At 42.7% G+C, this 27,810-nt stretch overlaps 2 protein-coding genes and 1 long non-coding RNA gene across 3 annotated transcripts in view; 2 read left to right on the forward strand and 1 right to left on the reverse strand.

Moving 5' to 3' along the window:
- LOC309701482 (uncharacterized protein) overlaps nt 1-27,810 on the forward strand; it is a 2,150,955-nt gene that overhangs the window by 1,506,514 nt on the left and 616,631 nt on the right. The gene's annotated exons all lie outside the window — the stretch shown is intronic.
- LOC309701620 lies at nt 1,554-6,115 on the reverse strand. The gene is made up of 3 exons (XR_014275181.1): nt 6,074-6,115; nt 5,170-5,187; nt 1,554-5,051 (listed from the first exon to the last, which is right to left on the reverse strand). It is a non-coding gene; the product is annotated as an uncharacterized lncRNA (long non-coding RNA).
- LOC309700224 (protein NLRC3-like) lies at nt 7,716-15,824 on the forward strand (the record flags this gene model as incomplete). The annotated part of the gene is made up of 3 exons (XM_082523670.1): nt 7,716-7,989; nt 12,392-13,729; nt 15,673-15,824. The coding sequence occupies 3 exons, from the start codon at nt 7,716-7,718 to the stop codon at nt 15,822-15,824; spliced, it is 1,764 nt and encodes a 587-aa protein (XP_082379796.1).

Consider the following 27,810-nt stretch of genomic DNA (forward strand, 5'->3'; position numbering starts at 1 on the left):
GTAAGTTGGCCAAGAGGACAGCAGCAATGGCAGCAAATATTACAATAGTTCAGTAAAAATATTTTAAGTGGGGATAAAGGAGCGGATTGGTTATAATGTAAGTACAGGGTGGGCCATTTATATGGATACACCGTAATAACATGGGAATGGTTGGTGATATTAAAGTCCTGTTTGTGGCACATTAGTATATGTGAGGGGCAAACTCCTCAAGATGGGTGGTGACCATGGTGGCCATTTAGAAGTCGGCCATCTTGGATACAACTTTTGTTTTTTCAATAGGAAGAGGGCCATGTGACACATCAAACTTATTGGTAATGTCACAAGAAAAACAATGGTGTGCTTGGTTTCAACGTAAACCTCCAGCAGAACCAGGCTCAGGGAGGGGCGGGGCCATCTGCTGACCGGTTGGGGTGAGAGAAGGAAGACAGGATGAAGACATGCTGTGGAAGCGAGACAGAGATTAATAACAGATATGATTCAATGCAGAGAGGTCTGTTAATACATAGTGAGTGAACCAACCAACCACAGCATCTGTGGTGAGAGAGTCATCAAGGAGTTCAGGCACTCCATCAAGCTCACAGTCACAGATTCAGGTGAGATTCTAGAGTTGCAGGGCTTCCTCCAGAGCAGCTGTTAGAAACACAGCTGCATCTTCTTTCTCTCACACACAGAAAAGAGTGAGACAGAGTGAGGCATCAGGGAGTTTAATTACCAGCTTTAAGACAAATGAATGAGAGTGCTGAATGATAGCACTCATGAGTGGTGCAGCATGCTTTAATTACTACCCACTAGTGAATGTGTCAGCAGCTGAAACTGTATTAATGGTGATTTAAAGAAACGAGTCCCAGTGTGTAGACCAGGCGAGCTGCTTCACTTGTAACACACTGGCAGAAACCCCAAGTCAGTTAGGATGACTACCTGAACATTTGAATGTTTCCACTGGTCACTGAGGTGGTACGTTACAGGGATCCAGTCTGTTCATTTACAGGACTCTACTAGAGCTGCTTTGCATGACTCACAGTTGAAATAATGCTTCTTTGTCTGATGCAGGGCCTTGGTTCACCCCATCAGTCGTGCAGGGGGTCGTCTGCTCTGCAAAAGTGCACTTTAATGTAAACTGTGCAGCAGTGCTGCAAACTAATCCAGACGAAATAAAAGCACAATGTCAGGAGCTACTGCAGTTCAGCATCAAACGTAGGCCAAATCAATCATTAATATGATTTTCATGATCATCTTGTTTGTCTTAATGTTCTTATGATTCAAAGAAACATCCAGCAGCTGTGAGATCGGCTGTACTGATTTAAAATGAAGTGTGTACGGCCCCAAAGCCTCTGAATGAGCTGCAGATGTGTTTCAAACTCCTGTAACAAAAGCAAACATGTCTACATACCGGCTAACTTTGTCCACACACTGTTTCTGCTCTGCAGGTTTCACAGATGAAGATGCAAATAGTGGAAGATACGGGGATGGAGGAGATTGGGTTGGACTTTCATTAATATTTTGTCTGTTAGTTTGGGCTGTTTGTTGTTCCTGCTGCTTCTGCTGTCGTCATAATTACCTGCAAGGAACTAAAGCCATTATAGCAGCATCCTCCTGAAAACAACATCTGCTCTGCTTTTCCACAAGAATGAAGATGCAGAGGTCTGGCTTTAGGATCTGAGCTCAGATAACATCTGGAGTTTAAAGCATCATTTTAATCTTCTTCTGCACAAAATGGCTCAGTCGAGTGCTGCCAACTCCAAGAGGTTTTCGGAGGATCGGGTGATGGAGATCTATAAAGTAGGAGTAACATTATATAGCTACTATGTCAAAATTCTATAGTATGGTATATGATATGGCACAGCCCTGCTGTAAAGATCAAATGTGTGACAGTGAAAGGTGCTACAAAGAAGTCGGGAGAGAAATGCTGCAGAAAAGTCTCTTTAGCAAACAACGAGCAAACATAAAGCCCGTCCATTTCACATTTAAGGCAGGTAGTATGTTTGTTTTTCTAATGTTGACAAACTGACCCTCCATCCATCCACTTCTGCTGATCCTTTTCAGGGTCGCGGGGGCGCTGGAGCCTAACCCAGCTGTCTTAGAGCGAGACAGACTGAAGACCTGTCCAGTCCGCTGTCCCTACTAAGTGCATGTCCTTGAAACAGTGGAATAAAAACTAAAGCAATGACAAATAATGATCCTCATCATCAACATTACTACCGAAATGTGAACTAGCAAGTACAGCCTGAGCTCATAGAAACAACATCTTTGTAATCTGTAACAGTTTTGGATTTTTGGACATGTTAAACAACTTTTAAAGGGTTTTTCACAAAGATGCTGAACATTAAATGCAGGATGCCACAGACATCCATTTTAGCCAACAATCTGCCATCTTCACCTCCAGTGTTCAAATAAAACGGAGACGTTGTGACATCAGCAGGAGACAGAGATCAGCTAGAGACACGCAGACAGTTTAAGCAGGCTGCTGTTCAAGTGGAGGCTGGTATGAATCCTGCTTCTGTTTATGTTTCCTGTTGAACAAAAACTTGACCAGAAACTGACATACCAACTTTCAGACTAGCAGATCCATCCTCCTTCCCTCCATCCTCTGTGTGTCCTTCTGTCTGACCTGCAGCTGAGAAACAGGTGTGAGGTGTCAGCTGTCAGGTAGGTGATGAGTGAAGAACAGAACAGAATCCATTTCCTCTTCAAACTGCTGTCAGACATGAGCTGTGTTCCAATTCGTCGGCTGCATCCTTCGGAGGACCCGGCCTTTGCGGTCTACGTGGGCCGGGATGGTGGGGACAGAGAGGCTGTAACTACATCTGCTGGTGTCACTGTGACCTCAGAGCAGTTTACATGAAACATGAAACGAATTACAACTTTTGCGATATTGACCAGCTCATGATGCAGAGTGTAGACTGTATCTGTGATAATGAAAATGATTTAAGGACTGGTTTATGACACGTCTATAAAAAATATAAAGTCTGTACAAATGTGAAACTACAAAGTTAAAAGCAGCTGGAACGACAGCTGTTCAAAGCTGAACACTTACATCAGCCAGAAGACAGAGTGAGTCCTCCATCTCTCTGAAGGAGGCCATCGTGGTGAGCACAGATGCAGCAGCAGTGTGGATGTGTCCACTCTCACAGTGTCTCTCTTTCAAGTTTGTCCTCACATTCTCAAAAAAAGAACATGTCTATGCAGATGCCCAGAGCCTAACAACACACCCGCTATAAAAACTTTTGCACCACCAGATTTTCATATACTTACATTTGAAAGTGTTCGTCTCCTGCATTAACTCCCACTTCGATCACTATCATTATCAGAAAAATATCTCCTGTATGGCCCGCAATGAATCCTGGGATATGTTGGGCCACAAAGGACACACCTGACCCATCCTTCAAATTCAGGGAAATGAAGGACGCATTTGGAAGACTTCAAATTTGAACAGCCTTCGTCGCGTCCATGTGATACAATTTCCTACAAATGTGGCATTCGAAGCATCCTCTCCCTGAATTTGGAAACACCCAATGTGATGATAGAGAGCAGGAAGAACCAGTCTCAACAAGAGACACACACACCTGATTTCCTGTAACTGCAGAGGGGAGGAGCCACCCGAGCAGGTGGGAACAGGAAGAGAAACAGCTGAGCCTCCGTCAGAGCAGCAGGAGGACGGTGGAGCTGAGGCAGGGTGAGTGTTAACACCACATTGTTGTAGTTTTGCTGTCAGAGTCTCTGAGTGTGTTTGTTTGTGTGACTGTAGAGAGAAGAAGAGTCACAGTGAGCTCTGTAGCTGTGATTGGCTCAATAATCACCTTCAATGGACTGAACGCAGAGAACGAGCCGAGGAACCTGACAAACCTGTTTGTGTGTGTGTCTGTGTGTGTGTGTGTACCTGTTTAGACATGTTTGTGAGGACAAAGAGTTGGTATGCTACTATGTGGGCTAATAGAGTCCCACAAAATGGCCGTCCTCACGAGTTTGAGGATATTTTTGAGGCTTTTTGGTGTCCTCACTAAAATCTGAAAACAAGTGTCTGTGTGTGTGTCTGTGTGTGTATGTGTCATAAAGAGAGTCGAGTTCACGGTCGCACACTTTCTATCTCAGAGGCTGTATCCCAATTCTTCGGAGCCCCTCTGATGACATGGTCCAAAAAATAAATCAATTGTGGCCACAAAATACTACTTCGTGCGCACGAAATGCTAATTTGTGGGCACGAAACACTTGACCAATAACCGTGATCCTTCCCAGGCCCTTGCAGTTGGTTGACAATAAAATCTATCCCGGCGTCCAGGCCCTGTAAAGCAACTGGGCTCTCAGTATCCTGTTTAAATGTCTCTCCGTAATAATGGTTCCTTGCATTGCAGGCTTTTCAAAATGCATTGTAGCTCATTCCCAGCCTAAAATAAAACTCACTCATACCGTCTCTGTCCACGGTGTATAGGTTTAGCCTACTCTCATGCTTGTGTCTCTACGCAGCTGTCCAGGAATTGTATCAATATGATGTTGCCACAAATGCGTAATTCGTTGCCACGTTATACCCATTTCGTGCTCTCGAAAATAGTATTTCGAGGGTATTTTGTGGCCACAATTTATTTATTTTTGGACCATGTCATCAGAGGGGCTCCGTACAATTCAGGTACTATTATTATACTATTAGTGTTAATTGTACTTTCTGCAGTGTTTAAATGATTACATATACACACAGTTACTGTCCCTCCACACATACGACTTGGTTCTCCTTCTATGCCCCAGCTTTGTTTACTTTTTCCCACCGAGGCTTCTAGACTTCTGATTGGCCAGCATTTCTGCACGGTTAGGAATATATCTCCACCTGTTGCTTTGGCATGTTCCTAGCAGTGTTTTCCTTCATTTCTGCCTTTACGTGTGGACGGGATTATTTTTGAAAACAAAAACGGAAAATCTCCGTTCTCAAAAATACCCGTGTACGTGTGGACGTAGCCTCAGTCTATGTATTTACTGCTTTGTGGTGAAGGTCCGTGTCTCATGTCAGTGTGTTTAGTTTGCGTTTCCTCTGTCTCATCTTGTCAATCACTCCCAGCTGTGTCCTGGGACAGGGATAAAGGGCAAAAAAACAAAAACCAACTAAATAAGCAGACAAAAAAAAAAAAAAAATATATATATATATATATATATATATATATATATATATACACACACACATACATCAATCACCTGGATCACCTGTTGAGAAAGAAAAAAGAAAACAAGCAGAAGAAAACGAGAGCAATACAATAAACAACATCACAATGATATATAGTAATATAACAGTAAATACTAAATATTAAACATTATTGTGCAGCACATAAGATCAACAGAACACAGTGTGCTTTGAGGTACACTCTAAGAACTAAAACTGATAATTACTTAAATATTTTGGTGCAACACACTGACATTTTAGACCTTCTTCAGAATACTGTATATACTATGGGCATCATGGTGCTGATCCAGAATCCTTACATTATTATTTATTACTAGAGCTACAATAATAAAGCAATGAGGAGGGGGAAGTAATAAATATGAAATAATGTATTTATGATGATTCCATTTGTTTCACTATCCACTCTGTGCAGGGCAAAGCTTATTACATGTATAGAGATACAATCATTTTACTGCTGTAAAATCCAAATTTTGTCTTATTTAAAATATAAATCTAATATAATCTGCATCTTAATGTATGTTCTTTAAAATACAGCGTGTTTTTAATATATTATAATTATAATAATGCATAATTATGTGGACATGTATATTAGATCGTTTTTTAGTGAAATATAATCCCCCCAGAAGGGCAGGAAATGCTCTGTAACTTACTTTAAAACTAAATATGTTCACTAAAACGGTGACAGAGCTACAGACCCATGACAGCCTTACACAGGTAGCCAGCAGCTATGACCAGCACTACTTGTGCAGTTAATAAAAGGACAGGTAATGTTTGTCGCGCTGTTGCACACACAGCACGCTCGTTTGTTTCAGTTCGTCAAATTGCCACAAGACAGCTTACCAACGTGTACGTAATAAGCTAATACTCCTGGGTGCTACACACTACAGTGTACGCTGTACACCTACTTACTGGGTTTGTCGCATCAGTCTGTGTCTCTGAGTTAACTTGTGTTTCTCTTACCGCACGCACGCACACATTAAAAAAAAATAATACTTTTTTTTTTTTAAAAGTTGCCTCAACAAAAGGGCACCTTGGGCACCCATCAGGAAAGGGGCGGGTGCTCAAGCCCCTCTAGCCCCCCCCCCCCTCTGCACGTGCCTGTCGCAGAGAACGGGGGTGTGAGAAGACTCCAAAACCTCCCTCCGCCCGCTCATTGTAGTGTTGATGCATGTGTGTTCTAAGGTGCATTTCCCCAGCTTTGGAAAATTCAGAGGCACAGATGAAGCTGGGGTACACAAAAACTGTAAAGCCAGGTGGAAAAGGTTCAGATAAGATGTCTTCCTGTTCCCCCAGTACGTTAAAGGATCCTCTGATCTTGGAATGTTTCTCTCCGACACTCTCCACAATACTAAGGGGTTGGCAGTCCGTTATAATAAAACTCAGGACTGCATGGTCCAGAACAGACTTCCTAGGTGCTTGATTTCAAAATAATAAAACGCATGTTAATTAAAAAATGATGATAAAGCAGTTCAGTGTCAATATAGGCCGACCTGTGTTCATTCTCGGTGTGTTTGTCTCCTCATTTTCATGTTTGGTTCTGTAATGCCTGAACACTGAGGAGGTGCTTTTGATTGTGTAACAAAGCTCAGCAGAATAGAAAATAAATAATTTACACTGCAAGTCACATTGCTGTTTTTCCTATTCTGATAGATTACACTGAAACAAAGACAGACAAACTATTCCCTTATTTGCAGTTAAAAGATCAAAATGATCCCACACAGCAGAAACATTTTTTTTTTTCTTTCAAGCTCAATTTTGTTATGGAGAGATGTTTTTTTTTTTTTTTTTTTATCTTTGCGAGAGTAATTTTGGTTTTTTGGGGGGGTTTTTTGGTGGCGACTCATCCCATTGACAGATGCAGATGCGGTACCTTTTAAACACAGTTTAGCGCGTTGGTAATGAGCGATACAGCAGCTGTATCGATCACGTGACTTTTTCTTAAAGCGACACACGCACCGATACAGGTTTCGCTCTGTGAGCTTGATACAAGCGTCGGTGCATCAGTGTTGCTGGACCCATCACTACTATATAGTGATGTGTTGTGGTGCTTTGCTCCCACCCCTTGTGTTCCGTGTTTTCGTCTTCCCTTCGTGTAATTCTTCATATTCGTGTACTGTTAGTTTTCCCAGTTTAGGTTTTTGCTTAGTTTCCATGCTCACCTTCGCCATTTCTGTTTGTATCACCATGTGATGAATAAACTCACTTGCATCTGAGCTGCCTGCATAAAGGGTCCTTTGATAATTTACACACGGCTCGCAAACCGTGACAAAAACACTGGAAAAATTGGGCTGTTCTAAAACGTTTGACGGGTAGTGTATATATTTAGTTTATATATTTTCTTTATTTATAATAGTTTGTTTTATATTGTAGCAAAGTGTTACTTGGATACTTCTCTATGTGCTTCTTCATGTGCAATTTTGTTGCATTCTGAGCCTAAGAAATTTATTGTGATGAACTGCTGTTAGAATCAAGTTAAATTCTGATAAATCAGACAATTACCTCTCCAGCTGTTGTTACAGTCTTTGTTTATCGGGTCCTTACAGGGTAAAAGATGACGACACCTAAAGAAATCCTTCTGGGGACTTTGAAGGATTTGGGACGTGATGACTTTGAAGAATTTAAGTGGCATCTGAAGAACGGGTCTGTAGAAGGTTTACCAGCAATCCCAGAGAGTGAACTGGAGAATGCAGAGAGGACGAACATAGTGGATCTGATGTTTGATACCTACTCTATCAACACTTTTGAAGTCACTAAAAATCTTTTGGGGAGGTTAAACAGGAATGATCTGTTGGAGAATTTAAATAAAACCATCCCAGAACCCACAGGTAAGTCAGGGAATGACTAAACAAAAAATACATAAACAATAAAAACATTAGTTAACATTACACAGGTGCCATTAAAATCTATATAAATAATAAATCCAAAACACTTGCCAACACTTTCAGGAGTGAGAGACTGCAGAAAGCCAACAGTTTGTGTTTTATGCATCTGCACAAATAACCTCCTGTGTACACATGAATATCTGCTCTTTGGGTTGGTTTGATTAAAATGGGACCAGCAGCAGGTTTTCTGCCCATTTTACAGATTTATATTGTCAGATTGGTTTTAGAGCTGTTTTATCAACATAAATGAGGCGACAACAACAGTTTGGGACACGTCACAAATATGATCAAAGTGCTTTCTCTTAAATCTATTTACCAGTTGAAGGTAAAGTTAAAAAAATGGCTGCCATTTCTTTCTGCTGTTTGGAGACCCAAACAAAAAAATGCCCACACAGTAAATGCTTTTTATTATGGTTGATAAACAGGACACTAAGGTGATTGGTCAAAAGTTGGAGGAAAGCCACAGTTCTCCTTATTTGACTGAAATCCACCATTTCAGCTCATGTTTTTTCTTCTGCAGCTTTCTGGGAGATTCCACTTCAGCCTTCTGCTGGCAACGCTCCCGTTACCAAGCTTCCCTTAGGCAGCATCATTAGAAGACATAGCATACATTTACACTGCTATGCAGATGATACCCAGCTCCATCTGTCCATGAAGTCAGATAACACACACCAATTAGTTAAACTGCAGGAACGTCTTAAAGACAGAAAGACCTGGATGGCCGCTAACTTTCTGCTTCTTAATTCAGATCAAACTGAGGTTATTGTACTCGGCCCTGAAAATCTTAGAAATATGGTATCTAAGCAGATTCTTACTCTGGATGGCATTACCTTGGCCTCCAGTAACGCTGTGAGGAACCTTGGAGTCATTTTTGACCAGGACATGTCCTTCAACGCACATATTAAACAAATATGCAAGACTGCTTTCTTCCATTTGTGCAACATCTCTAAAGTTAGAAATATCCTGTCTCAGAGTGACGCTGAAAAACTAGTTCTGTCATGGTCCTGGGTCGTTCAGCGTTTTGTTTCATTTTTGGTATCACCTTGTGTACTTTGTGTTAATTCTGATTTTGTATTAGTTCTTAGGTTGATCTCTACCTGTGTCTTTCCTCTGTGTTCTGTTCGTGTCCCCGAGTTTGTGTTGTAAAACAGTCTGTTTCCTGTTTTACTTTGAAGGTTTGTGTCTCGTCTTGTGAATTAGGATCAGCTGTGCTCCCCTCCTGTGTGTCATTCCCTCATTACCTTGTGTGTATTTATAGTATGTGTCTGCCTGTGTTCCTCGTTGTGTCGTCTGCATTACTGTGTTAATCAGTGTTACTACTCGTCTCTCTATCCAGCCTTCTTTGTGTCATCTCTGTGTATTCCCCGCTGTCCTTATGTTTTCAGGTTTGTCTGTTACAGTGGCTTGCAAAAGTATTCGGCCCCCTTGAACTTTTCCACATTTTGTCACATTACAGCCACAAACATGAATCAGTTTTATTTGAATTCCAGGTGAAAGACCAACACAAAGTGGTGTACACGTGAGAAGTGGAATGAGAATCATACATGACTCCAAACATTTTTTACAAATAAATAACTGCAAAGTGGGGTGTGCGTAATTATTCAGCCCCCTTTGGTTTGAGTGCAGTCAGTTGCACATAGACGTTGCCTGATGAGTGCTAATGACTAAATAGAGTGCACCTGTGTGTAATCGAACAAGGCTGAACAAGGAGAGTGCTGATCCGAAATGCAGCCAAGAGGCCCATGGTGACTCTGGACGAGCTGCAGAGATCTACAGCTCAGGTGGGGAAATTATTAGTCGTGCACTGCACAAAGTTGGCCTTTATGGAAGAGTGGCAAGAAGAAAGCCATTGTTAACAGAAAACCATAAGAAGTCCCGTTTGCAGTTTGCCACAAGCCATGTGGGGGACACAGCAAACATGTGGAAGAAGGTGCTCTGGTCAGATGAGACCAAAATGGAACTTATTGTTCAAAATGCAAAACGCTATGTGTGGTGGAAAACTAATACTGCACATGACTCTGAACACACCATCCCCACTGTCAAATATGGTGGTGGCAGCATCATGCTCTGGGGGTGCTTCTCTTCAGCAGGGACAGGGAAGCTGGTCAGAGTTGATGGGAAGATGGATGGAGCCAAATACAGGACAGTCTTGGAAGAAAACCTCTTGGAGTCTGCAAAAGACTTGAGACTGGGGCGGAGGTTCCCCTTCCAGCAGGACAACGACCCTGAACATAAAGCCAGGGCAACAATGGAGTGGTTTAAAACAAAACATGTCCATGTGTTAGAACGGCCCAGTCAAAGTCCAGATCTAAATCCAATCCAGAATCTGTGGCAAGATCTGAAAACTGCTGTTCACAAACGCTGCCCATCTAATCTGCCTGAGCTGGAGCTGTTTTGCAAAGAAGAATGGGCAAAGATTTCAGTCTGTAGATGTGCAAAGCTGGTAGAGACAGACCCTAAAAGACTGGCAGCTGTAACTGCAGCAAAAGCTGGTTCTACAAAGTATTGACTCAGGGGGCTGAATAATTACGCACACCCCACTTTGCAGTTATTTATTTGTACAAAATGTTTGGAGTCATGTATGATTTTCGTTCCACTTCTCACGTGTGCACCACTTTGTGTTGGTCTTTCACCTGGAATTCCACTAACATTGATTCATGTTTGTGGCTGTAATGTGACAAAATGTGGAAAAGTTCAAGGGGGCCGAATACTTTTGCAAGCCACTGTAGTTTTTCCAGTTTAGGTTTATGTTTAGTTCTGCCCTCACCTTGGTTTGTTCACTGTAAAGAAAACCTCACTCGCATCTCCACCACTGTCTGCAACTTGGGTCCTCATTTAACTCCACCGCACGACTGCTGCCCCAGCAGTGACAAGTTTATGCATTTATTACGTCAAGGCTGGATGACTGTAATTCATTATTATCAGCAAGTCCTAAAAACTCGCTGAAAAGGCTTCAGTTAATCCAAAATGCTGCAGCAAGAGTCCTGACAGGGACTAGAAAGAGAGAGCAGATTTCTCCTGTATCGACTTCCTGTTAAATCCAGAATTGAATTCAAAATCCTGCTCCTCACATACAAGGTCTTAAATAATCAGGCCCCATCTTATCTTAATGACCTTGTAGTACCATATCCCCCTATTAGAGCACTTCGCTCTCGCTCTGCAGGCCTACTTGTTGTTCACAGAGTATTTAAAAGTAGAATGGGAGGCAGAGCCTTCAGTTTTCAGGACCCAAAAAGATAGTTGGGGTTTTTTCTGTTGTATTATTGTAGGTTCTTTATCTTACAATATAAAGCACATTGGGGTGACTGTTGTTGTTATTTGGAGGAATTAATAAAAAAAACTTTTATACTTGAAATTCTTTCATTTATTCTACATATTTATTCATTACTGGCTCCATAGTGTTGTTTATGTAATATGTGAAATGTTGCTAGTATTGATTTGGTGCTGTATAAATAAACACAATTAAATCAAATGTGTCTCTATAAAACCTGCCCTCAGTTATAACCCAAGTGTCAGGGCTCAATGGCTCATGAAAAGGAATGGAGTCAAGCACAGAACCAAAAAACGGAGGCTGAGTGACTTTTAACAGAAATGTATTTTACTAGATTTCTTGACAGAGAAAGCTGAATCACGGCTAAATTCAACAGCAAGCGAGGTATTATGAGAAGTGCAGAGCTGAGGCCAGAACATAAGCTGAGGCAGGTCAAAGGAACAACAGGGGCAGAATCGGGCGAATAGAAACTATCCAGGATCACTGGAACAAAGGAGATAATAATCAGAGTGGTCCACAGTGTAGTGAATGAGTCCAAGATTTAAAAACTAAGAGGTGTTACGTGGCTGCAGGTGGAGATCAGCTGGAGGAGGAGATGAATTAAATCTGGGTACAGAGTGAGATGTGGGTGCACAGGGAGGCAGGCAGCTGAGGATGGCAGTTTGCAAGAGGGAGTTTTCCCAGCAGTGGCAGGCCAGAATCCTGAGGCGTGACTTATGGCGAGAGTTGGAAGATGTATCCAGGTGCCGACTAGGGAACAGGAAAAGAGGGTTACGCGAAACAAGCTGAGGAGCACAAGACAAAATGTGAGGCAGAGAACTGACTGTGCTAAGCACACAATCTGGAGAAGGTTCATTGTGAGTGCTGCTCATAGATACTGCCGGAGTAATTGGCAACAGGTGAGGAGCACGGAGGAGTGAGGAGGGCTCCACCCAGGGGAGGAGAGCTGATGCTGTGGAAAGTTACTCAGACTCACTCGGATCATGACACCAAGAGTCCAGTGAACTGAACACATAACCACAGTAACCAGAATGCAGTTTTCTCATTTGTGTCATTTGCTGTTTATTCATGCAGAGATTCTCACTGAGTGTCAGCTCAAACTCAAGTCAGACCTGAAGCAGAAGTTCCAGTGTGTGCTCGAGGGGATTTCTACAACAGAAAACTCGACCCTCCTGAGTCAGATCTACACAGAGCTCTATATCACAGGGGGAGGGACTGCAGAGGTCAATGATGAACATGAGGTCAGACAGATTGAAACAGCATCCAGGAAACCAGACAGACCAGAAACAACCATCAGACAAGAAGACATCTTTAAACTCCCACCTGGAAGAGATAAACCAATCAGAACAGTGCTGACAATGGGAGTGGCTGGCATTGGGAAAACAGTCCTAACACAGAAGTTCACTCTGGACTGGGCTGAAGACAAAGCCAACCAGGACATCCAGTTCATGTTTCCATTCACTTTCAGAGAGCTGAATCTGCTGAAAGAGGAAAAGTTCAGCTTGGTGGAACTTGTTCATCACTTCTTTACTGAAACCAAAGAAGCAGGAATCTGCAGCTTTGAAGACTTCCAGGTTGTGTTCATCTTTGATGGTCTGGATGAGTGTCGACCTCCTCTGGACTTCCACAAAACTACAATCCTGACTGACCCTAGAAAGTCCACCTCAGTGGATGTGCTGCTGATAAACCTCATCAGGGGGAAACTGCTTCCCTCTGCTCGCCTCTGGATAACCACACGACCCGCAGCAGCCAATAAGATCCTTCGTGACATTGTTGACATGGTGACAGAGGTCAGAGGGTTCACTGACCCACAGAAGGAGGAGTACTTCAGGAAGAGATTCAGAGATGAGGAGCAGGCCAGCAGCATCATCTCCCACATCAAGACATCACGAAGCCTCCACATCATGTGCCACATCCCAGTCTTCTGCTGGATCACTGCTACAGTTCTGGAGTTTGTCATGAAGAACAAAGAGAGCGAAGATCTGCCTAAGACTCTCACAGAGCTCTACATACGCCTTGTGCTATTTCACCTAACAACGAAGGACATCAAGTATGATGGAGGAGCTGAGACAGATTCATGCAGGAAGATCATTGAGTCTCTGGGAAAACTGGCCTTTGATCAGCTGCAGAAAGGAAACCTGATCTTCTATCAATCAGACCTGACAGAGTGTGGCATCGATATCAGAGCAGCCTCAGTGTACTCAGGAGTGTTCACACAGATCTTTAAAGCTGATGAGTGCCACATGTTCAACAACGTTGTTTACTGTTTCATCCATCTGAGCATTCAGGAGTTCTTTGCTGCTCTTCATGTCTATCTGACCTTCATCAACTCTGGAGTCAACCTGCTTAAGAAACAATCTCCTCTCTTTAAAATCTTCCAGAAAACACTTACTGTAAAAGACTTCTACCAGAGTGCTGTGGACAAAGCCTTAGAGAGTCCAAATGGACACCTGGACTTGTTCCTCCGCTTCCTCCTGGGTCTTTCACTGCAGACCAATCAGGATCTTCTATGCATGCTGACACAGACAGGAAGTAGCTCACAGACCAATCAGGAAACAGTTCACTACATCAAGAAGAAGCTCAGTGGGAAACTGTCTGCAGAGAAAAGCATCAACCTGTTCCACTGTCTGAATGAACTGGATGATCGTTCTCTAGTGGAGGAGATCCAACAGTCCCTGAGATCAGGACGTCTCTCCACAGATCAACTGTCTCCTGCTCAGTGGTCGGCTCTGGTCTTCATCTTACTGTCATCAGATCTGGATGAGTTCGACCTGAAGAAATACTCCCGTTCAGAGGAGGCATTGTTGAAGCTGCTGCCAGTGGTCAAAGCATCCAAGAAAGTGCTGTAAGTGAATCTATGAACAAATATGTTTAATAATGCTAGATGAATAAAAGAATATGTCTCCATTGTTATTCTTCCTCAGGCTGAGAGATTGTAAACTCTCTGAAAGAAGCTTTGAAGCTTTGTCTGAAATTCTCAGCTCCCCATCCAATCATCTGAGAGAGCTGGACCTGAGCTCGAACTACCTGCAGGATTCAGGATTGGATTTGCTGTGTGTTGGACTAAAGAGTCCTGACTGTAAACTTGAAACTCTCAGGTAAGGATACAGACTTTTTGACACTTTTTGACTCTTAAATCTGTAAGTTTATCTTGATGTGGACGTTCAAAGTCCGCACAATTTTCCTTTTAAGTTCCTGAGTTCATATTTTTGACTGTCAGGTTGTCTGGACAGATGTTTTTATTTTATTTTATTTTTTTTACTCGTCCCTAAAGTCAGAACTAAACCCACATGTAGATGACTTTCTGTTACTGGAGCAGCCTTCCTGAAGACAGCAGTGTGTTTTCATGCTTTTAAAGCCAAACTCACCTTTCAGACCTGGCTTTCATTTATTATCTATTTTTGTTTGTTTATTATGTATTTATTTCTACAGTTTAACTACTGCTCACATCTTTTATCCTCCTTTTTAATTGTTCATTTCTTTTTACCCAGTGTTTCTATATTGCACTTTGTATTTGTCATCTATATTTACCATGCACTACTTTGCTCATTTATTGTTTGGTTTTAATGTTATTAAATTCCGGTCCTTTGGTATTCTTTACGGCCAAAAAGACACGGCTCAAAAGCGGTCTTTTTACTTTAAAAATGATCTTTATTTTACATATCCGTATATGGAGACCTGAACACAACCCCAGGTCTGAAGCACAAAACAGGAAGCCTAGTCATTTATATAGACGTCACACACACTTTACGTTTCGATCAAACACTCTGCTTAGTTTCACTTTTCGCTGGAAAAAGCATGTAATATCCTCTTAGACAACCTCTGAGGCCGTCACGGAGCAGCTGTATTTGTACTGACATTAGATTACACACAGGTGCACTCTATTTAGTCATTAGCACTCATCAGGCAATGTCTATGGGCAACTGACTGCACTCAGACCAAAGGGGGCTGAATAATTACACACACCCCACTTTGCAGTTATTTATTTGTACAAAATGTTTGGAATCATGTATGATTTTCGTTCCACTTCTCACGTGTGCACCACTTTGTGTTGGTCTTTCACCTGGAATTCCAATAAAATTGATTCATGTTTGTGGCTGTAATGTGACAAAATGTGGAAAAGTTCAAGGGGGCCGAATACTTTTACAAGCCACTGTATTAATCCCCCGGGTGGTTTTCACACAGCTGAATAAACGTCAAACAGAAAACTGATTAAGCAGAAGTGTGAGATGGTCGAGAGTTTACTCCAGTGTCCTGTTATATTTTAGATAGCAAGGAGCAGACAGCTGAGTTTATTAAACTCCACCGAGACAGCGGTGATGCTAATCTGAAGGCTAGACCGTCCCATTTCATAGCCGTTTACTTCTGGCCTACCCGACCTTCTGAGGACCCGGCCCACATAGACCACGAAGTCCGGGTCCTCAGGAGGATGCAGAACGAAGTGACAGCTCCCCAAAAACGAAGCCAAAACACCTCTATCGCCCCCTGGTGTCTGGCTGCAGTATAGGTCATAAACCCCGCCTCCTCCATGTTAGCGGATGGGACTGGGGACAGACTAAAATAAATTTATTCTCCTCAGATATTTTTCCAAAGATTCTTTCTTTTCTTATCAATAGTTCTCATCACGCTGATTTATGTCCAAGTTTGATTCTAATTCCGACAGCGGTGATGTTAAAATGGGGTGTAACTAGGGTTGCCAACCGTCCCTTAAAATACGGAATCGTCCCGTATTTCGAAACAAAAGTACACGTCCCGTATTGAGCTAATAAGGGACGCACTTTGTCCCGTAATACAGTGAGAATCAAAAGTAGTCTATAAATGTTAATGGAATTAACGCTTTGTTTGAAAACATAATTCCCAGCCCCTCTCCTGCTTTGTGACCAATGAGCTGACAGCACACTTATGACAATTCGAGTATGACAATTCAGATTACCACTCAACTCATTGGTCGAGGAAAGGTCGCTTGCGGAGAAAATACCGGAAGACAACAGATGACCACAACAAGAAGCATGGCCAACAGGGGAACAAACGCCGACTCTGCGGTGCAAGTCTCGGATGACAGTACACCTAAAGCTGGGCAAACACTGTGCGATTTTTTCAGTCGCGTTATTCAGCTCCTGCTCAAACTGCACGATTGACTCACAGGGGTTAGACGTTCGTATGTCACGATGTACTCTCACACTATACCGCCCGATGCTCTGATGCGACCTGAGTCCTCACACTGTGCCTCCATAAAATGAAGGTTATAGCAGAAAATCTGTCGCTCTCTCTGTCTTTCACTCACACACACACACCACTACCATCAACTTTGCTAAATTGCTAATGAAAAACATTGATCAGGCAGCTGTGATTGAGCAGCAGTGTAAATCCAACTATTTTCACGGTTGTTGTGGTCGTGATAATTTTGTGAGGCCACATCGAAAAGGCTCGGATGAGCTTTCCAAAGTTCTACAAGTAGTGCCTCCATCGCTTGTGTCCAGATCACACGCTGCACAGCCGTGCTGCGCCGTCTTTTTCACCAACGTTTACGTGTTTGCGCGTGAGCAGTGTGAGCGCCTGTGGTGACACCCTCACGAGCGATTGATGATCGGGAGCTGGTCGTGAGGTGTTAATCACTTCTCGTTACCCCACGTATACTACACGACGCACGATGAAGGCCAAAATCGGTCCGATCACCAAAACGGTCGCACGACTCAAAAATCGGCTCAAAATGGGCCTAAAACCGCACAGTGTGAGCCCAGCATTAGAGCAGCAATGTTTGTTCCCCTCAGAGAAAGGGAAGAATGGGAAAAGGAAAACACCTGGCTGGAAAACGTTAATATGGGCATGTGCAGTGAATATCAGCGCTATGTGGCCAGAAGTGTGATAATATAATTTATTTTGTGTAATAAACAACTGCAAGGATAGATGATTACAACAAATTGATGACTAATACATAAAAGTAATACATAGATGAATAATGATGATGAGTTAAGATGCGTAATCATGGGAACAAGCGGGTTTACAAACAGGAGCAGCTGATTAGCATTAGAAAAGCTGAAATAATACCTCAGCTGAAGCCAATTGTACTAAATGCACTAAATGTGCACTGTTACAAGAATATTTTTCTTTCTATTGTTTTCTATTATTTTAAGTTAAGCAGGACAGAGTGCTTTTAAAGAAAGATTTACTTATATTCTCAAAAGTTAAGCATGACAGGCTTCTGTTTAAGAAAGAGACCTGTTTTACTGTGTTAATGTTGTCATTTTGAGCTAAAAATAAATGGCTAAATGATCATTTGTTTCACATGTGTTCATATCACAAAGAATAGAATATGCAGCTACTTAAATCAACTTCAAGTCAAATGGTTAAAAAAATAATTTCACACACAAAAAAAGAGCTAGAAAATTCACCACACTGGGAAGGGTGAAGACAACTGGGTCGCCCGGCCCTGGCCACGAGGTGTCCCTTATTTATTTTTCAGGGAGTTGGCAACCCTAGGTGTAACGTCATCATAGCAGCTTTGACCGGCAGCTGCAGTCACGGAGAAACTTGCGTATCTCTGTTCGGGAATAGCAGATAGAGGTAGGCTCTGAGAGGACGGCCTGCGTTTACGCTACGAAGACACGACCAAGTGTTTTAACCTGACAGCCTGAGGTGTTCTTCAGTAAACTGGACTACCCGACAGAAGGACCCGAGGCCCCGCTGCACTTTTTCGGTAAGTTAAACGTGTTTGTAAGCTACTCCGTAACTACCGTCCTTAGCTCGGTCCTGAGACCTAGCTAGCTAAGATGAGCACTCGGCCGTCAGGGTTTGTTTAGCTAACCCGTGCAGGTGAATGAATTTACCCTGACTAAAGAAATCAAGAGAAACGCCCCGGGCTGCTCAGTCACTAATTACCGTTACTGTACTTTTATTACAAGTATTATACTGTAAAGGCAACAGGCTGCACCCCGCTGCAGCTCCTGTGCAGAGCTGAATATTAAATATCTTATTAAACAGCACCATGTTTTCAGTCTCCACATGTGTAAAGACAGTAACACCTACTTTAAAAACCTGGCACTTCAGTAACTCCTCATTAATCTGTAAAAACCGATCAAATAGCAAAGGCAAGGCAAGTTTATTTGTATAGCACAATTCAACAACAAGGTGATTCAAAGTGTTTTACAGAGACATTAGAAACAAAAACAAATAAAAAGCATGATTTAAAATTGATTAAAACAAGCTAACTAATTAACAAACAAACAAAACAGTATATAAAATCAAAACAGATAAAATCAGAACAATAGATAAAATCAGTAGTTAAAATGTAAGTTTTGAAATTTAAGCTTAAAAGTGTGGATTTGGTGTTTTATTCAAATGCAGCTGAGAATAGGTGAGTCTTCAACCTGGATTTAAATAAACTGAGTGTTTCAGCTGATCTGAGGCTTTCTGGGAGTTTGTTCCAGATATAAGGAGCATAAAAGCTGAATGCAGCTTCTCCGTGTCTGGTTCTGACTCTGGGAACTGATAAAAGACCGGATCCAGATGACCTGAGGGATCTGGAAGGTTCATACTGGGTCAGGAGGTCACTGATGTATTTTGGTCCTAAACCATTCAGAGCTTTATAGACCAGCATCAGAACTTTAAAGTCTATCCTCTGACGGACAGGCAGCCAGTGTAAAGACCTCAGAGCTGGACTGATGTGGTCCACTTTTTTGGTCTTAGTGAGGACTCGAGCAGCAGAGTTCTGAATGAGCTGTAGTTGTCTGACTGATTTTTTTTAGGTAGACCTGTAAAGATGCTGTTACAGTAATCAAGCCTACTAAAGATGAATGCATGGACTAGTTTTTCCAGGTCCTGTTGAGACATCAGATCTTTTATCCTTGAAATATTCTTGAGGTGATAGTAAGCTGACTTTGTTATTGTCTTAATGTGTTTGTGGAATACGCTAGGCACAGACACGCGCACACGCAGGTATGTATTGCCAAGATCCACATTTATTGATTTTGTCACAGTTCAGTTGGTCGCATAGACTGACAGCTCGCCAACCCAGCTGATGTGTGTCTCTCTTTTCCTTTCACTCGGCGCTCCTCTCCGTCTCACTATAACACAGGGGAGGGAAACCATCATCAGACACCATCACCATCAGCTGTCCTTACCGCCCTCGCAGCGCCGCCCCGTTGAGCCTTCTGCTCCATTCCTCCCCTGCAGCCGCGCCCGGGGCCACGCCTCCGCCACAGTGTTTTTCTAAGTTTAGGTCTGCGTCCATCACTACACCCAAATTTCTCGCCTGGTTTGTGGTTTTTAGGTGTATAGATTGAAGTTCTCTGGTGACCTGTAATCGTTTTTCTTTTGCGCCAAAGACTATTACCTCAGTTTTGTTTTTGTTTAGCTGGAGAAAATTGTGGCACAACCAGTCATTAATTTCCTCAATGCATTTACCAAGAGCCTGTACAGGGCCTCGGTCTCCTGGTGACATTGTGATATATATTTGTGTGTCATCTGCATAGCTGTGGTAGTTTATTTTGTTGTTCTTTATAATCTGTGCCAGTGGGAGCATGTAAATGTTAAACAGAAGGGGTCTCAAGATGGAACCTTGGGGAACTCCACATGTGATACTTGTCTGCTCAGATGTGAAGTTACCTATTGATACAAAGTAGCCCGATATTTACTGAAACCAACGACTTCCTCTTGGCAGCTTAAGTTAAAATTAGTGATGGGCAGATGAAGCTTCATGAAGCACTGAAGCTTTTCATCCAATTGGTTCACCCCAGCGCAAAGCTTCTTGAAGCTTCATTTGCTCTAGTAGGACACCTACTGGACGTAAAAATATTAGTTGGCATGAATTCGAAGAGTGTGGCATTTTGCACACAGCCTGTAAATGTCAACAACAAAAGGAGTGTGTAAAACATCTATATTGTAGTGATGGCAGTATACTGTGTATATTTATACTGGCAGTATGGAAAATGATCATTTGGAAATGCTTAAAATGGAAATGATCATTTACTGTGAGGTGAGGTGTGGTTGGGGTGTGGTTGTGCTTTTGTAACGTGCCTGTTCACATTTTATTCTGTAAAAACTAAATTTCCACTGCTTTTATGACCTTTTTAGTGGGGAGAACATAGGTAGGTTTTAATGATTTAACAAATCTTTTAAATCCTTTGTCCTCCACAATGCTAAATGGCTGGGAGTCCTCGATCACCATGCTAACCAGGTCTTCATCTATTTGAGATTGTTCTCCTGAGGAAAGACAATAAAGACAAAGCACATCCTCCTCTTCTTAGCTGGCTCCATTCTCTCCTGACTTTCTCTCCTCACTCTCATAAACCTCCAAACTCTCACTAACCGCAACTCTCCATCAAACACCCACATTTTGAATGAAGTCTGAGGGGTTTATATCTGTCATAGCTCGCAGCAAAGTTCGAACCACTTCATGAACCAGTCACGTGGTACAGCCGGGCAGCGAGGCTTCGGACGTCATCATTTTCAGCTCCTCCCATAAATGAAGCAAGCCTCGATACGCGCATCGCGGAAACGCCCCCTCCATTACTCGACACAAGCTTCGAAGCCTCGATACAGAACGTCACATCACTAGTTAAAATGTTTGTTTAATTTTTCCACTGATTAATTTTTTAGCACTGACTGTATTTTTTTATACTGAGTTTGTTGCAAATATTCAGGTTAAAAACTGTCTGAAATATTGTTAATGAGGTATGTTCACAAAGACACATGTGCAGAACTCTGTACAGCTTCCATCCTTTACGACAAATAGTTTGAAGCATTAATATTTCTTGTTCAATACCAGTGCTGATACCAGTGCTGATACCAGTGCTGATACCAGTGCTGATACCACCTCTGTATGTTGTGACCAGGATGCAGCAGCACTGAAACCTGCTCCATCATCTCATCTTTGCAGATGTCCATTTATAAAGCTCCAACAACTCAAAGGTGAACATGATATAGGAACATCTGTTAGTATATAAGGCTTTTTTTAAATAAACAGCTCATATGTCAGCTGTCAGCAGAACTGTAGGACTGAAAAAATGTAAGAGAAGAGAAGAACACTCCCGAGTGTGTGAGGACAGAAGGATCAGCTTTGTTTCAGATTTGAGAGATAAACTTTATATTTCAGTTTGTGATGATTGTGTTCTTGTTGTGACTACAGGAGCCGTCCTCAGATTCAGACCTCAGCACCACCCAGTGACAGCAGACAGATCATCCTATAGCTTCACTCTTTGTAGTAACTCCATAATTAACTGATGAAAACAGTCCAAAGGTTAAAGTACCACATGCGCTGTCAGTGACAGCTGCAGCTGTTTAAAGATAAAGTTAAAAGGATGAATCACCCATGTAACTGTGTCACTGTATATCAGCATCAACAGGACCTGAGTTTGGTGTTTCAGAGAGCTGTTGTCTACGTCTGTGTGCTGTCATCGCTCAGTCTGACCGAACGATGGACAGACTCAAGTTTGACTTTGAATCAAACTGTGTTGTTAAACAGTTTCATGGTTCAAAAAACAAAACAATCAAAAACACTTTTTTCATACTTGTGTTAAGTTTTGTATAGAAATGAGACAAAATTGATTGTGAGGTTAAATGTGATAGAAACAGCTCACACTGACATCCATCCTGATCAAACATGAGTGTCATGAAGCCTGTTTGCAGTTGTTTGCACTGTTTTCCACTCTGGATGTTGTTTCTGTTCAGCTGTGAGTATAAAAGGCTCCATTCTACAACCTGTTTGTGTTAGTTGTTCAATAGAAACATTATTTTGTGCTGATGTTGCACTTCTTTTATTCACAACCAAAGAGTTTTTGACGTCCGCATCAAAATACAAAGATCAGTATTGTCTAATGTTTTGGCTGCAGTGTGTTTTTGCAGACAGGTATAACTGAACAGCTTTAGTGTTTAGATTTTTTAAACTTGAGTATGAACTTATACAAAATGCAGCAAGATATTAAAAAAACGTTTGATTATAAAATCAACTATATTGGATTCATATCGATATCGGACATAAAAGTGGCATTGTTCCATCTCTGCTTTGACTAGAGACACAGCTCTAATCAAAGAGGTGGTCCGCTTGCCTCCGCCCCAGAGAGAAGGGTTACATCTCCTGGGTTTAGGTGCGGCTTGCCCCTCTGAGGGCGGGGGTACCTGGACTTGGGATATAGAGTATGTTTGGGGAGTGCGACGGTCTGTGCAGTTTCTATTTGTGTCTGTCTACACGTTGGGTGAGTGCCGAGTATTTGGTTGTGCATATGGGGTGGGAATGCACGTTTGTGTCCGCGTGCGCCTGTCTATGTGTCAGGTTGGGTCTTAGACTCCACCTCTCTGGGTACATCTCAGGCCCTCCAAAGTACGGAGGCCTATCTCCCCTCACCACACTCCCTGCCGGTGGCTGATGCCCTCAGACGTTGGTGTGTTGGTGGTCCTTGTCGTCTGGGGCTGGGCGCTCATGTATGTACCGGCTCACTCCTGGTGGCCGATTGGCGATTCCCCCCCCTTTTGGTGGTTCTCCTCGGGTCCTTGTACTCTGGGGCCTCTGGATATCTGCGGCCTGGATCTCCTCCATACCTGCTTCATGAACATGAGCTGATGCTGCTGAAGTGAAGCAAAGTTACAGAGGTTTGATTAATATTGAGTAATAACTGGACTCTCATACAGCGAGACTCAAATGCCTTTAAACATCAGCTTATCCTGCTGATCCAAGTCCAACACTGAGTTTGTAAAAACATGTTTGTCAATCATTTTGTTTGGTTTCTGAGGAAAAAGATTCAATAACTTGCTGCTAATACACAACATTTCATCATATTTCCTCATAACCCTCTTTTGTCTGACCATTTGATCCCATTTGAATTTGCAATAAAGGATCCACAGAGTTTGGTGACAATAATGACAGTAGATGTTTGTGTGAAAGTGCTGGAAGCAAATGAGTGTGTGATGTTCTTTCAGTGTTGCACTTTGTAGACGCTCCCTGAGCACTGGTCTCACAGCCAGCTGCACATAGAGACCAGTGTTGTTAGTCCAGGTCAGAAGATGACTTGTTGGAATGAAAATGAGCTTGTAGTTTGTCTGCTTTAATAATGTGACTGGAAAAAGGTGTTGGACTTCAAATATGTCCATTTCTGTCACACTTCACCTTTAAAAGTGAAGCCATGTGGTTCCTGGAAGGAAAAACACGACTTTTTCAAGTCTTTGTCCTGTTTTTATGAGAAATGTACGACTTTAATGTGAAACATTCAGAGTTTTTTCTCTTGTTGTGTTTGTTTGAAGCTGCTTCCTGTTGGCTTCAGCTGTTTGGAGTTTCCATTTTCTAAACTTCTACATTCTGAACCTTCTTCAGCTCTGAACAGATGATGAAACACTGAATGATTTCAAGCACTTTGTCTAATAAACTTACATCTTTCATTCTTTATACAGATTGAAGGACTGTGGTTTGTCAGAGATCAGCTGTGATTATCTGGCAGCAGCACTGAAGTCCAACCCCTCCCATCTGAGAGAGCTGGACCTGAGTACTGACTACTCCTGGTTTTCGACCAACAACAACAAGCTGCAGGATCCAGGAGTGAAGCATCTGTGTGGTTTCCTGGAGAGTCCAGGATGTAAACTTGAAACTCTGAGGTCAGTCAGCATGTTTTAATTGTGCTGAGATGAATATGATGTGAAAGTTGTGCTGACACTAAACTGCAGACATCAGGCTGATATTATACTGATCCACACTGAGGATCTTCATGGTAAAGTCTGTTTTCTTCTTCTCTGGTTTAGTCCATTGACTGCAGCAGAACAATGTTCACATTTCAAACAGTGATACTCAACGTATGGCCCGCGGCCCACACGCGGCCTGCCCACCTTTCCTGATTCAGAGAGCTGTGTTTGTGTGGGCGGGGCTCAGACAGCTCCGCCCACTCAGTTTGTTCCCTCCTGATTCATCTGCATGTGTTCTGCTTCACACTGCTCACCTCCACCAAAGACTTCACAAACATCTTCTTTCTTTGAGTCCAGTTTGTCCCACAAACACTTCCAAATCTCCTCCTCTGAGATTCTGCAGCTTCTTGCAGTGTGACTCAGCTGACTTCTGACAGACCACAGACTGGCACAGCATCCACATGTGTCTCCTTTCAAACAGGCTCTTGATGTTTCCTCCCACATCATTCTGGCCTCTCAGTCTCCTTTGTTCTCCAGCTCTGTAGCTCCATCTGATGACGCTTCAGTTTTCCATGTTGGTAACAGTAAACTACAGCCTCTGCTGTCAGCTGGGTAACTAAACAGAGCTGCAGCACGTCTCTGCGGTGGTGCTACATCCAGCCTGCAGACGGCCGTCTACATGTTGTAGTGGTTTACACTCACACGACGTGCGGCGAAGTTGATGGAGTAAAGGTTAGAGTGAAAGAAGCGGAGGATGGGGTGTCAATGTGGAGCGATGAGGTGACCACCCTGCAGTCTACAGTAGAGAGTATGAAGGAGGAGCTGTCTGACCTGAAGGATAAATGTGATGAAGGCAGGAAGCGGAGAGCTAACATCCACATCATAGGGATCCCAAAGGGCCTGGACTCGAGCTCCTCCACGGCCGTATCCGTGCTACTACGTGAAGTGCTGGGTATGGATAAAGACGTTATTGTCGACCGCTCACACAGGAGCCCTATCCTGAGAAAGCCAGCTGGTAACCCGCACGCCGTCATAGCCGAGCGTCACTACTACCAGGATTGTGTGGCTACGCCGTGCCAGGGCCCAAGCCCCGCTTGAGTTTAACGGACAACCTATTGCAATATTACGACTGGGCGATATGACCCAAAGTTCATATCTCGATATTCTTTAGCTGGATGGCGATATACGATATATATCTCGATATTTTTGAAGCCAGAAAGTTCGAACAAAAAGAGAGTTCTTAGTCAAAGCTGTGTCCCAAATCTCACACAGGCACATTTATTAACATACAGCGTAGATGTACATGAAACAATTACTCAGAAATAAATGATCAGCATTTATTAAATAATAATGCTCCATAAATAAAAGAAAACAATGTTGTTTTTGTGCATAACAAAAAGCTCACAATCGTGCAGTCAAAATGTAAACAGACGCTGAACATAATAACAAGCAGCTGCTCTGTTCCCAGGTTCTACTGCGTGACTGACAGCCTGGAGTTTGAAACCCTCTTTGTAACCGTGTCTCTTACAGGTGCCATTTATGGTCCTTATACACACTCAATACAGTAATATTACGTTGAAGCAGAGTACGTATCACTCCGCGAGGCTCCTCGTAGCTGTAATGCTCCAACAATCCATCAAGCGGTGCGGCCTCGTAGCTGAGCAAAGTCGTACCAAAACATCTTTTGAAAGGTTTCTGAGCGCCGTGTACCACATAAAATCGGTTCGAGGTCAGTAAGCACAACCAGAATTCATCCATAAGCCGCACTGTCGATTTATGAGAAAATTACAGGATTTTAAGTGCAGAAAACATAGTTTATGGTTTTCCTTTGATCTTAGCAAATATCTACGCCTCTAATTGGGACGATCACAGATTTTTCACTAATGTCTTTGCGCGGCTCCCCAATATGTCATCACACAATATCATCTTTGAGGGAGACCTAAACTGCTCATTATCTGCTATGGACCACAGTTCACACAAAAGTACACTTAGTCCAAAGTCAGCATGCGTCATTCAGAGCTTTCTTGATCATTATGGGCTGGCTGATGTATGGAGATTTCATAATCCTGCTTCACATCAATACTCTTTTTTTTCTAATGTCCATAAAACATATATTTGTATAGAAAAACGTCTCCCTTTAGTTACAGAATGTGATTATAAGACTCTGGTGATTTCTCCTCTTGTTTTTTCAATGTGTATTCCTGATGCCTGCTCCAACTATCAGCCATGGAGATTCAACTCAGTGTTGTTAGCAGATGAAGAGTTTGTCAGTTACAAAAGGTCTCAAAGACATTTTTTTTCTATCAATCAGACCCCAGAGATGTCATCATCAGTCATTTGGGAATCTCTAAAAGCATCTGAGAGGCCAAATAATTTCATTTTGTGCCAAACAGAATAGAATAGAATAGAATTAGAATAGAATTCAACTTTATTGTCATTGCACATGCACAGGTACAGGGCAACGAAATGCAGTTTGCATCCATCCAGAAGTGCTTTAGTGATATAGATATATTACAATATATATTAGCAATAATATAGATATGTGAGTATATTACAGAAATGGGTCTATTATGGTATGTTATAATGTACACGGTATGAAGTATGTTGTGAATATTCTATAACTATAAGTATGTACAGGCTGTAGTGAGTACAAGCTATGTACAGAATATGAACAGGATATAAATATGAAAAACTATACAGAATATGAAATAAATAACTTTACAGAAATCTGAGATATACAGCTATACAGAAATGGGAACTATGCAAGTTGTAAACAGTTGTAGGATTAAAGATTATCGAATGTACAGAATGATTATTTACACAGAGCTAGTGCAGTTAAGATAAGTGAGATATGTAGATAGTTTCTACAGAGGCTATATAAAGTGCTAGTGGTTGTGAGTGGTGGTTCAGTCCATGTTATTATTGTGTGTTTGAGGGTACAGTTGTCCATTGTGGGTGTGTGTATGTTCAGTCCATGAGTTTAACGTGGGTCAGATGTCAGGAGGCAGAGTTCAGGAGTCTGACAGCTGTGGGGAAGAAGCTGTTCCGGTACCTGGTGGTCTTAGTTCGGAGGCTCCTGTAGCGCCTCCCGGAGGGCAGGAGGGTGAAGAGTCCATGTGATGGGTGACTGGGGTCTTTGATGATTTTCCCAGCCCTTTTCAGACACCGCTTCCTGTAGATGTCCTTTATGGCAGGAAGTGGTGCTCCGGCGATGCGCTGGGCAGTTTTCACGACCCTCTGCAACGCCTTCCGGTCCGAGGCAGAGCAGTTCCCGTACCAGACTGTTATACAGTTGGTCAGGATGCTCTCGATGGTGCAACGATAGAAGTTCACCAGGATGTCTGAGGACAGGTGGTTCTTCCTCAGAGTCCTCAAGAAGAAGAGGCGCTGGTGAGCCTTCTTGACCAGCTTGGAGCAGTTGGTCGTCCAGATGAGATCCTCGGAGATGTGGACTCCCAGGAACTTGAAGCTGCTCACACGCTCCACAGCTGTCCCCTTAATGTGGATGGGTGGATGTGGGTCAGAATTCCTCCTGTAGTCCACGATGAGCTCCTTGGTCTTCTCAGTGTTAAGCAGCAGGTTGTTTCTGTCGCACCACTCAGCCAGACGATCCACCTCCTCCCTGTAGGCGGCCTCATCGTTGTCACTGATGAGGCCAATCACCGTGGTGTCATCTGCAAACTTAATGATGGTGTTGGAACCATCAGCAGGTCTGCAGTCGTGGGTGAAGAGGGAGTAGAGGAAAGGGCTCATCACACAGCCTTGTGGTACACCGGTGTTCATTGTGATGGTAGATGAGCAGTGGTTATCCAGCCGGACATGTTGGGGGCGGTTGGAATAAAATAGGGACCGAGCGCCTCTCTCAGTTAGCTGATGAAATGACTAAA

This window comes from Aulonocara stuartgranti (assembly GCF_965226115.1).
Source record: "Aulonocara stuartgranti genome assembly, chromosome: 23".
Classification (NCBI taxonomy): Eukaryota; Metazoa; Chordata; class Actinopteri; order Cichliformes; family Cichlidae; genus Aulonocara; species Aulonocara stuartgranti.